Source organism: Budorcas taxicolor, chromosome 5 (genome assembly GCF_023091745.1).
Source record: "Budorcas taxicolor isolate Tak-1 chromosome 5, Takin1.1, whole genome shotgun sequence".
NCBI lineage: Eukaryota > Metazoa > Chordata > Mammalia > Artiodactyla > Bovidae > Budorcas > Budorcas taxicolor.
This window is the reverse complement of record NC_068914.1, coordinates 140,542,050-140,554,691: the sequence shown is the minus strand read 5'-3', so window position 1 is coordinate 140,554,691 and position 12,642 is coordinate 140,542,050. Positions and strand designations below refer to the sequence as shown.

General features: G+C 43.7%; 1 protein-coding gene and 1 pseudogene across 1 annotated transcript; one reads left to right on the top strand and one right to left on the bottom strand.

Moving 5' to 3' along the window:
- Positions 1 to 1,609, top strand: LOC128048224 (eukaryotic translation initiation factor 3 subunit E-like; annotated as a pseudogene).
- Positions 1,610 to 6,263: 4,654 nt separating this feature from the next.
- GPRC5D (G protein-coupled receptor class C group 5 member D) lies at positions 6,264 to 12,099 on the bottom strand. The gene is made up of 3 exons (XM_052641218.1): positions 11,205 to 12,099; positions 7,442 to 7,496; positions 6,264 to 6,348 (listed from the first exon to the last, which is right to left on the bottom strand). Exons 1-3 carry the CDS (start codon positions 12,097 to 12,099, stop codon positions 6,264 to 6,266), a joined length of 1,035 nt encoding a protein of 344 aa, XP_052497178.1.
- Between the last annotated feature and the right edge of the window lie 543 nt (positions 12,100 to 12,642).

Below are 12,642 nucleotides of genomic sequence, written 5' to 3'. Positions count from 1 at the left end.
ATGAGATCAGTATTAAAAGTGTATCCTTTTCCTTGGCAAGATGGCGGGGATGACTTGGCTACTAGCATTATACAGGTTTTGGATCAGCATCTAGTCTTTCCATTGCTTGAATTTCTCTCTGTAAAGGAGATAAAATAATGAAAAAGAATTGTCACAAGGTAAATAGGATCTTCTTAGTGATACCAATGTGGTAGGCTTTGCTATGGAAGTATAAAAATACTTTATTCTGAGGGTATTCCTCATGCATTGGGAGAAAAAAAGAACCACTATTGTTGCACAACTGAGACAGCTTCAGGTAGAAACTGAACCAACTGTGAAGATGGTAGAAGATCTAGAAACTCCGGGGCAAATGCAGTCAGCCAGGGACGGTCAGATGCTGTTTGACTACTTGGCCGACAAGCATGGTTTTAGGCAAGAATATTTAGATCCACTTTGCGTGCTAAGTCACTTCAGTCCTGTCTGACTCTTTGTGACCCTATGGACAATAGCCCAGCAGGCTCCTCTGTCCATGGGATTCTCCAGGCAAGAATACTAGAGTGGGTTGCCATGCCCTTCTCCAGGGGAGCTTCCCAACCCAGGGATTGAACCCGGGCCTCCTGTATTGCAGGCAGACTTTTTACCATCAGAGCCACTAGGGAAGATTTACAGGCATACAAAGTGCCAACATGAACGCAGAATCACTCTGGAGCAGCAGAGTATCTTCCCTTCTGTAGAGTGTTGGTTCCAGCAGTGGAGAGAAATGCTTTGAATTCAGAACTTATGGTTGCAGGAGGAAGGGAGAAAGGATGTGGGGAAGGGACAGTCAGGGAGTTTGGGATGGACGTGTACACCCTGCTCTATTTAAAGTGGAAAACAGACAAGGACTGACTGTATAGCAAGGGAATTCTGCTCAATGCTGTGTGGCAGCCTGGATGGGAGGGAGCTTGGGAGAGAATGGATACGTATATATGTATGACTGAGTGCCTTTCCTATTCATCTGAAACTATCACAACGTTGCCTGTTACTCTGCTATACTTCAGTAGGAAATAAAAAGTTTAAAAAAAAGAAATGCTTTGATTTCACTCTAGGAAACACTGACTTCTGAAATCTTAACACAGAATTGGGATGCATCCATGGAAGACCTTACACAGCTCAAAGGGACCATAGATAATAATTCTGTGCGTTCCCCACGTCAGTCTTTTCAGCCACGAGCATGGCTCATTCATTGGTCTCTGTTTTCTTCCATCACCCCAAAGGGTGCTGTGACATTATTGATCCCCTCCTTTACCAGCCACTGTTGTTGTTGTTCAGTTGCTCAGTTGGGTCTGAGTCTTTGTGACCCCATGACTGCAAAATGCCAGGCTTCCCTGTCCTTCACTGTCTCCTGGAGTTTGTTCAAATTCACGTCCATTGAGTTGATGATGCCATCCAACCATCTCATCCTCTGTCGTCCCCTTCTCCTCCTGCCTTCAATCTTTCCCAGCATCAAGGTCTTTTCTAATGAGTTGGCTCTTTGTATCAGGTGGTCAAAGTATTGGAGCTTCAAATTCTTTAGACTTTGAATAAAATTGGCTGCATTCCATTAAAGAAATTTCACCCCTGAACTCACCTCTCTGATCTGACAGTTTGACCATCCTAGCAACCCAATCCTTCTGATTTTCCTGAGATATTCTTTTTTTATAGGTTACTTTTTAAAATTTTAATTGTATTTATTTATTTTGGCTGTGCTGAGTCTTCGTTGCGGGGAGGGCTTTCTCTGGTTGTGGTTAGTGGGGGTTACTCTCCAGTTGTGGTGCACAAGTTCATCATTGCAATAGCTTATCCTGCTGTGGAACACAGGCTCCAGAGTGCGAGGGCTTCAGGAGTTGCAGCAGGTGAACTCAGTAGTTGCGGCTCCCAGGCTCTAGAGCACAGACTCAATAGCTGTGTCTCACGGGCTTAGTTGCTTCGAGGCTTGTGGGATCTTCCAGGATTGGGGATCAAATCTGTATCTCCTGCGTTGGCAGATGGGTTCTTTAACTCTGAACCACCAGGGAAGACTCCTGAGATATACTTGAAGGCAGTCCCTGAAAGGCCCTAATAATGTTTTAAGTAAAGGTGCATGTTTATGCCTTGGAAGTTCTTTGAATAACTAAGTTCTGATTTATGTTAAAATGCAAACTTAATTATAACTAATCTATCTTTGAAGATAGATAGGCAAACAAGATCTCCCACTGGAGGCCAGCAGTTTGAAACTGGTCTGAGCCATTCTGTTGCTGTTCAGTCACGAAGTCATGTCTGACTAGAACATTTTAAACAACTCCAAGAGAAAGTCTTTCTTTATTCAGATGTCAAGCCTGACTTTTAAAAGTTAAGGATATTCACTCCCATTCAATGTTAATCGAGAAGCATTCCTTCATATGCAAAATACAGAGGCTTTTGTATCAAGGAAGCAGAAAAATATTTTCTAGTTTATTTCTCATGAATTATGCACTTTTGAAATACGTGATTAGGCTTATTCTGAGGAAGAGGCTACAGAACGATTTTGTTTGCCATCTGAGTTTGAAGGAAAAAAGAGACTTTCATTCTGCCACAAGTTAAGTAAGGCTTCGTGTGAGACAGTCCTGTTGGTCCCATGTCTTCAGAGAGTTTCTGGGAAAAGGTAGATTTAGAACTGGTGGTGGAAGGAGGAAAAGCAGGCTGCGAAGTCATGAATCTGGCCAATATGAAGTAGATAGAACTCCAAGAAAAGGGAGCATTTTTTAAAAGAAGAAAGAATAATGGCTCTAGCGAATGAGGAAACTTCATCAATGTTGTGGTGCTTGGGCTCCAGAGTACGTGGGCTCAGTAGTTGCAGCCCGCAGGCTTAGTTGCTCCGCAGCATGTGGGATCTCATTCCAGACCTGACCACAGGCTAAAATAAGGCATAAGACCTTTTTAAAGAGCCGGCTTAAGACTAAATATTAAAAAAAAACTAAGATCATGGCATCTGGCCCCATTACTGCATGGCAAATGGAAGGGGAAAAGGTGGAAATAGTGACAGATTTCCTCTTCTTGGGCTCCAAAATCACTGCAGATGGTGACTGCAGCCATGGAATCAGAAGATGATTACTTCTTGGAAGGAAAGCAATGACAAAACTAGACAAAACTTTCGATACATTTCTGTATCGAAATGCAGAGACACTGCCAACAAAGGTCTGTATAGTCGGGGCTATTGTCTTCCCAGTGGTCACGTACAGTTGTGAGAGCTGGACCATAAAGAAGGCAGAACACCAAAGAATTGATGCCTTCGAACTGTGGTGCTGGAGAAGACTCCTGAAAGTCCCTTGGTCAGCGAGGAGATCAAGCCAGTCGATCTTAAGGGAGATCAACCCTGAATACTCACTAGGAGGACTGATGTTGAAGCTGAAGCGCCAGGATTTTGGTCATCTGATGCGAACTGACAACTCATTGGAAAAGTCCTGAGGCTGGGAAAGATGGAGGGCAGAAGGAGAAGAGGGCATCAGAGGATGAGATGGCTAAACGACATCACCAATGCAATGAAGATGAACTTGGGAAAACTCTAGGAGATGGTGAGGGACAGGGAGGCCTGCCGTGCTCCAGTCCATGGGATTGCAGAGTTGGACACAACTGGGTGACTGAACAGCAACAACAAGGACTTTTAAGCTTATGAGGAGTTCATGAAATGTAATGTGGAGGGAAACAAATCTCTGATCAGGAAAAAAATCATCAAGATAAAAGGTATCAATTTTACCTGGGAAGATATTTCATTTAGCTTGAGCATATCAGCCATGCTCTACCAGAAAGGTGTTTTATAATGAATTTTTTCACTGATACACTTTCTTTTGGTAAATAAATAAAATCAGAAGATGATCTAAAATATTTAAGAGAATAGATAGCTTTCACATCCAGTAAGTGAGTTTATTTATTTTGTTTATGGGCTTCCTCGATGACTCAGCAGATAAAGAACTCCCCTGTAACGCAGGAGACACAGGAGATGTGGGTTTGGTCCCTGGGTCAGAAATATCCCCTGGAGGAGGGAATGAAAACCCACTCCAGTACTCTTGCCTGGGAAATCCCATGGACAGAGAAGCCTGGTGGACCATAGTCCATGGAGTCGAAAAGAGTCGGACACGACTTAGCACACACACACATATTTTCTTTATTTGGCTGTGACAAGTCTTAGTTGCGGCACATAGGACATTTGTGCATCATGCAGGACCTTTCACTGTGCCTCACGGACTTTCTAGTTGTGGCGCCCGGGCTCTGGAGTGCACAGGCTCAGTAGCTGCAGCTCTCTGGCTTAGTTGCTCCTTGGCATGTAGGGATCTTAGTTCCCCCACCAAGGATGGAAACTTTCTCCCATCCCCTGCATTGCAAGGCGGATTCCTAACCATTGGACCACCATGGAAGTCTCAGTAAGTGTGTTTAGATCTTCAAATACTACTTATTGAATTGATTAATTGACTGCAACATGCTAATCATGGGCTTCCCAGGTGGTGCTAGTGGTAAAGAATCCACCTGCCAATGCAGGAGCCACAAGAGATGTGGATTCCATCTGCGATCCAGGAAGATCCCCTGGAGGAGGAAATGGCAACCCACACAAGTATTCTTGCCTGGGAAATCCCATGGACAGAGGAGCCTGGCAGGCTACAGTCCATGGGGCCACAGAGTTGGACGCAATTGAACAACTAAAACCACAAGCTAATCATTAATAGTTTTATCTGTTCAAGTGGTTCCTCATGGATTCCAACTCAGAAGATGATTGGGGTGTTTAGCGTTATGTGAATTGCTACATAAACTCAAAAGAATTGATATTTTCATAAAGATATTCTATAATTTTCATAAAATTATATTTTCCTGGATTCATCTTTCTGGAGTTGGTCACTCACGTTGCATGTTATTGCTCTCTAGCTGCCCAGAGCATAATTCTCTGCCCATGAGTGTCTCACCGAGGAAGCAGACATATGCAGTCAAGTCTGCACCACACGATCACGCCAAACACAGCTGAAGGGATCAGTGGTGAGTACCGGGCCCAAGGACAGCCAATCCACAGGGTGATTATAAGTTAACAGGCGGGCAGTGTAAGAGAGCGCCCAATCAGAGACACGGCGATCAGCTGAACCAGAGTCTCTCTCAGGAATCTGAATTACGCCCTACAGGGAGAAAATGAGTCGGCTGGATAAGTAAAAATACCACAAAAGGAAATAGTGAGGAAAGTGTCAAAGTGTTAGGAGAGGAGTGGTTGTGGGAATGGGGTGGGAGAAAGCAGGGTCCCCTCAATACCTGACAGTGTTCCATCTCTATGAAGCTGGCTGAGGGACTGTAGAGGGTTCCCAGAGAGGGTTTTCTCTTTCCTGAAAGGTGTAACCTTACAATTCCATTCCTCAGACAGCCTGAAGGAGACACTTTGCAGCTTTACAACCCCGCAAATCTAACTAACACATGGTCCAAATTTTGATAAAATGAGGATAAGCCTCAGAGGCAATTTGGTACAAAGAGGTTTGATTTTACCTGTACTAATTTTAGGGGAAACATCTTGGGAAACAGCATTAGCCATCCTATATGTCTTTAATGGGTTTACTGAAATTTGTTAGCTGACTCAAACACCTCTTACCTTTGAAACTAAACAAACCAAAATTATGTTGAAGGTGTTGTTGTCATCATTTTGGGGATAAAAACTAGGAGGATGGGTGACGATGCTGAAATCCTTTATGAGCATCAACTTGGGTGGCTCTTACCTTTCTGTTACTGGTTCATCAAAGCAGGTCACTGACCTCAGTCATGTCTACGCCATACTTGCTGTCATGGGAGTTCTTAAGCTGTGGGAGAAACCTGCGGGATTGCAAGCCCACGAAATGTACAATTGTGGAGATCCTGAGGGTTCTGCTATGACATTTTTTGCAAATTTGGGTCAATCATATTTAGGGGCCCCTTTTAAAAAAATGGCTAGAGGAGTGATCCAATAGTAAGTTGCTACTGCCATCTGTATTTTGTCACATTAGCATGACTCTAAGTTCATCAAACTGAGGTCTTTTGGTCTCATTAGTAAGAGATGCCAATTTGTCCTGGCATTGCTGGGGAAGAGAATCTTTCAGTTACATGAATGAAGAAAGAGACACATAGTCATGGTAGGGTGGCCAGAAAGATTGTAATTGTGCTTGATGCAGGGCCCCAGATGGATGGAGAGGACCAGGAGGCAGGGAAGGAAGGATGCTTTGTTGGCAGACAGGCTTTCCACTTGCCCATCGGGATGACATTAGGATGATCTTCTGGGTTTTCAGGACTCATGTTTTCTATGGACTTTATAATTCTGCATCTTGCTGGGGGCTTCCTTTAGCCCATGGAATGAGATATTTCTGTGTGGCATCAACAATCTGCAATGGAAGAAATGCCATTAATAGCTTTCTCAGCCAACATAGGGGATGATACTCTGCAAAACTATGCCCGAAATATTATCATTTCACCATCATTTAATCCTTTGTTAATTAAACAAAAAAGAAAAAAAATGTTGTCTACCCACATCATTTTTGCTCTTAGCCATTAATAAGAATCTGTTTGCAAAATTACTGGAAGTTGAAAGTAACCCAAGAAGTTCTTGGCGGAGATAGTGAAGATTTTCTCATCGTGTAAATACCCTCTGGAGGCTTAATTACAGCAAATGATATAGCTATGTCCTGGCCTGTGTGTCATTCCAGGAAAAGACAACGTCAGATAACAGACCAAAGGGATTAACCTAGTTACAGTTGCCTAGTACAGTTCATTGAATGAGCAGTCTGGGCATGGCTTTCTCTCTTGGATCTTAATGACTTCTGACCCCATAATCCAAATGTGTCCCAAAGTGGTATTTTTGGCTGTTTGACTTTGTTGTCTTCAAGCCATCATGGCACCAATGTAAGTTACCTCTGGTTCTACTCAGCAGTGTCCCTGTTTTTGCAGGCATAAAACGGGTGCACCCATCTGGGCGTCCAGATGATCCTGACAGACCCAGCCCAGTTCTTGGGGCGGCCCAGACAGTGACTCAGAGAGGCAGCCAGCATGGTCCAAGAGATGCGTTTAGACAACTGATGCTAAAAACAGTTCCTACACTCATGCATATTTCTAACCTCCCTCCTCTTTGTTCCCAAGGCAAAAAGCAGCGAGCTTCTCCTCTTCACTCTCAACATGAACCCTTCAAGCTGCCTTTTTTTCAGGGACATTCACCTGCATCAGAATTTATTGTCAATGGCAGCGGCAGAGGGGGGTTGGGAATGGTTTGGGAAGAAGCAAAAGGCACGGTTTAGCTTCATTGCACTGCCCTGGTATGGATTCGGTCTGGATGGCTCAGGCTCCGGATGTCTGGAGGAATGACCGGCCCTATCTGTCCTCTCTTGGGTCAGGAAAGCCACTGGAGAGGAAGCCTGACAGCTCGCCTGAGGAAGGTGGGCTTCCTCCGTCCCTCCTTGGAGAATGCAGATGAGCACATTTACCTGCAGCTGAGTGGGGGCTACCATACGCAGTTAATGCCACATCCTCCTCAGCACCATCACTGTCTCGGGCTGAAAGCCAAAGGAGGGAAGGTCTGGGTTAGTGTCAGAGGTTCACCTGGAAACAGCACCTGAGGAGGGTGGGGCTCAGTGGCTTGCAAAGAGGCTCCTTCCTTTAAAAATAAATTCTCCACTGAGGCTACATTTTTCTTTTTTTCAATTCGTGATTTAAAAAAGAGCATTGTTAAAGCTTCGGAGGAAGGTTGCATACAGATCACAATTGTGTCCGCAGAAGTACCTCTGTGCTTAGTAATTGAAGGGGCTGAAGCCTCATCATCACTTTCTATGCTGAGCAAAAGCTGGTATTTGCGGTAAGGAAAATAATCTGAAGGGCTTGTGTTGGCAAGAACGTTTTTCTCCTGTTTTCCATCATTTGCTATTCATTGACTCATTTTTTACATTGCATAGCCTCGTTTCTGTCTTAAAACCTTCCAAAAAATCATACTAGATTTGCCTGTAGATGTTTAAACAAGGGATAGAAAAAATGCCCACAATAAGGTGATTCTTTAAAATGCACATGGGTCTTGGTTTTAGCGAACTTGATAAAACAATATTCTAAGCAATCTAAAACAGATAAAGTAGGCACTACTAGAACAGGAGCTTTCCTTTCATAAAAAAAGGTTCATGGCTGATATTCTAGATTTTTATTGCCTTTTTTGCCACATCCCTAGGCATGTGGGATCTTAGTTCCCTGACCAGGGATCGAACCCCCACTCCCTGCTGTGGAAGCATGGAGTCTTAACCACTGGACCACCAGGAAGTCCCCCTGATGGTCTAGGTTTAGGATCTTTGCAAATGATATCACACTAAAAATTCTCAGTTAAAAGAGCAATTGATTTTAAAAATTCAGTTGATATGCAGTTTTTCAGGAACATGTTTATATCTCAGGGCACAGACTTTTTATACCCATTTGCTTGGTGTTTTGTAGGAATATGCCTGACTGGATTTTTATTCTTCATCTAGACATTTTTATATCTTTGAACTAAGTCCATACATCACTTTAGAGAGAATCTTTAAAGACTAATGTTTTGAAAGACTTTCAGGGAAATGAAATCCTTAATCCCCTTTGCTGATTTATTTCAGTGTACCAACTCTTTGCATTTAATCTGAATGCTTCGTGCTTCCATTTGGGTCTATTTCTACCCTTCATCTTTAGCTGGAGACAGAAAACAGGACAACAGCCTCTTGGGGAGAAGTCGTCATATGTGTGAAATTCCTTGCTAATCCCCTCTTGTCTTTACTCTTCTTTTAACGATTAATTCTGGTCTCAGAACCCAGTGGTAAATCAAATAATTATGTGACTGCAATCACAGCTATAAATCAGAAGAGTCACAGACTGGAACAAAATGTGTTTGGGTACAGAATTTAGAGAGAACCTGAATGTCGGTGAGAAAGCCATCTAAAGCTTAAGAACTACCATCTCACTTCTGTCTTCTTAACCTTCCCATGTAGGTCTAATGATATAACCCCTTCATCATCTTTGAGGTTTTCCACCAAACCTCTCCAGATCCCCACACTTCTCCTCAGTGGATCCCAGAGCTGGAATGGGTATTCTTATCAGGGACTGACCGATGCTGAGAACAAAGGCCTGACTGTTCTTGCTGACCACACATCTGTCCGCACAGCACTGCGATTGTTTCTTGAGTAGACACAAACACAGCTGTGAGCTGCTTTCCCACTGCCAGCTCTTGACCTACAGCAACACTTAGAATCTTTTGCATTATTGTTATTACATTGTACTGCTCTGATTCTTATCTATTTTGCATCTCTTTGTATGTTTTTTCCAAGCTAGGTGTCATTTTGTACATTTTCCTGAGTTTGAATCATTCTTCTAATTTTTGACATCTGTACTTTTTTCCAGGTAACCTCCATCCTGATTCCCTTCTCTAAGGTTAAGTTTCTGGTTATTCTGCCCAGTTTTGGAGAGCAATCTACACGTTCTTTTCTACACCACCAAGTTTTCTTTCCACAAAATATCAAATTACATTAACAGTGACTATCTCTGGCAGAAATGGATTTTCTACCAATGCTCTAGTAGTAAAGATAGTTATAAGGAAACGTTGTGCTTTTGAAAGCTCTTGTTTTTCCATAGGACATTTCTTAGAACACTTTAAATACCGGCCTAATCTTTGGGGGGTATGGAAAATTGATCGTTACAAGCCCCAGTGTGTTTTGGGTATTATGAAACACTAAGAACTCACTCTCTGATTTTGTTTCCTAGAGACATAGGACAGCAAACAAAGCAGACATAGAAGTGTTATCCTATTTTTTGGTGAGAACTATGAGAAGTCATTTCAAGAAAGACGGACTCTGCAATTCTGCCATGAACCTCACATCATCAAAAGCAATGAGAAACTCCTTTAGGAAGGATGTGTAGTCTCAATTTCCGATTCATGGTCAACTGAACTGAACAGAATTAATAGATGCAGCTATCTGAACAGGAATTAATTTGAATGTGTAATTAGCCATAGATTACAGCTCAAAAAGTGTATGACTTAACAGGAAAGCTTCTATTAATTTTTTTGAGCCTGGTGAACATAATGTGCCCTATGCAATATGTAAAATAACATCCTCTTTGCACATTAGAAATACATTGTGAGAAATCAGATGCCTATTAAGACACAGAAATGGATGCAAAGCTGTGATATTGGGTTATGAATAATGGGCCAGATGTTTCAGAAAGGAATTAATGAGTTTTGACGTATTTCCAGATCACTGATATTAGCCATTTATTCCCCCAGGTTATTGGGGTCCAAGTCACCTTGTTATCATGGATAATACATTTTATTCTTTAACGATGTATAGTCAGGTGACTTGGTCTTACATAAGGATTCAAATCTGACCCAGAAATTATTATGAAAATGTCACATAAGCAAGTTCTTTATTTCTATTAATGATTACACATCTGAACCTCTGCTCAGAATTCTCACTTAAAGGCGCTTCCTGTCACTTTTTGTAAACCTTGAAGGCTCTCAAGAAGTGAATGGTTTGCGAAGCAGACATCCAGAAGTTATTGGGCTCTGTGACTCTAATGAGATGATGAGTCGTATGCATCAGTCTACTACGATGTTTGGGGAAGTTAGTTTTGAGACTTAAAATTTGAAACTGTCAGTCACTGCTGCCAGGGGTGACTTTTGCTCTTAATGGCCAGAGCATCTGGACTTAGCATGCTATGTCATGCAAGGGCACAACCAAAGCCTAATTTGGGGCTGGTAAACTCATTTTATAGTGGGTGCCTTTCTTTATCCAGTAAGAATCCTCAGAGCTACACCCTCTTTATTTGAGACCTCTGAGTCATTTCTGTCTTGGCCTCTGCTCATGAATCTCTGTATTCTGGATGAACTGATTTTTCAGAAAAGTTTACCCTTGACTCTGCCTCTCTAGGCTTGAGCTATTTAGTCACCTCCATGGGTCTTCCCTAGTGGTCCAATCAGTAAAGAGTCTGGCTCCAATGCGGAAGACCTGGGTTCAATCCCTGTGTCAGGAAGATCCCCTGGAGGAGGAAATGGCAACCCACTCCAGTGTTCTTGCCTGAAGAATCCCATGGACAGAGGAGCCTGGTGGGCTACAGTCCATGGGGTTGCAAAGAGTCAGACACAACTGCACAACTAACACTAGATCCTGACCATTCCCTTTTTGTCTTTCCTGCTTTATCCTCTGGCCCTGTTTCCCCTCTTGCTTTGCTCACAAGAGAGCCTCCCCGAGTTCCCCAGAGAGTACCTCTTGAGAGCTCCTGGTTCTCTGCTCTGAAGCTGCGTTCGTAAGTCGGGAGTGGGCAGGCATTGCCTGGCAGGGGGCAACCCTGCTGACATGATCGGTAGAGAATGCACAGCTCCGGGACAATGTACAGCAGCAGGAAGACCCACGCGTTGGTGACCAGGGCGATGCAGATGACGGGGTCGTCCCACTGGGGCTGCCGCTGGAGCTGTGTGTTGCCCCTCATGAGCATGGAGATCCACACCACCCAGATGATGATGGAGATGAGCACGGTGGCAAAGATGAGCCTGCCGTGCTGCTTCCAGTTCTCACAAGGGCCACAGAACGTGGTCTTGGAGACAAAGAATGTGAGGGCCATCAGGAAGAGGACGTAGACCAGGAGGACCACGAAGTCCACGTTGAGCTGATAGGGTGTCATGTGCACAAACATGCCACCCCTGGTCATGATGAGAGTCACGTACTCAATGGCAATGATGGTCTGCAACAGGCTGACCCCAATAGCAATGCACAGAATTGTCGTCCAAGAGAAGGAGACTCGACCCCGGACCAGCTTCACCAGGTTGGAGGCGTGAGCCAAGAGGCACGAGAAGCAGAGAGCAAAGAGGACCCCAAAGAGAAAGTAGCGGATGGGGGCAGTCTGCTCATTCAGCTGGATGATGAAGGCAAAAGCAAGGCCAAAGAGCCCCAGCACACCCAGGAGGAAGAGGAACTGGGTGGGGAGGACATTCCAGTGGGCGCAGTCTTGGACCCTTCTCATGAGGAAGAGAAACGCCAGGAGCAGCATAACTGTAACCACTATGCCAACTGCTGCCACGGACTCCAGAACAATGCCCCATGCCCCCTCAGTGTCACAGAGGAAGTAATAGTCCCCAGTGGACTCCTTGCAGTCCTCATACATGTTGACTTGTTGGTACCTCACTAGAACGATCTTCTGTTCCCCTGCAAAAAAAAAAAAAACCCAAGATGAAACAAACATGACTTTACCTTCACCCACAAGAATGTCTCTTGGGTAGTCCTGGACAGGACACTGTAATATCTCTGATTCCCAGATGAAGATGCCTGGATACATTGAATGAAATAGCTCAGAACTATCCACCCCTCAAAACTTTCCTAGCTCTGTCCTGCTAGGAAAGGAGAACCATCTTCACTTGAGGACTCTGGATCATTCATGAATTTCATGTTGTAATTTCTACCAAGGCTTTTTGAAGCCTAAGGCAGAATTTTTTCATAAAGATGGGCTGTGTGACAACATGTGTATGATTGCTGGACTCCAGCTATAGCAGGCTCCAGAACAAGGGTTGTCAACATTAATGGACCATTTGATCATTCAAGACATGATGTGCTCCTCAAAGGAGACAGGCTCTTCCCAGTCATTTTAATGACTGTTCCTTCTTCTAATTCAAGTCAATCCAATAGATTATGCTTAAATATCCACTGTTCA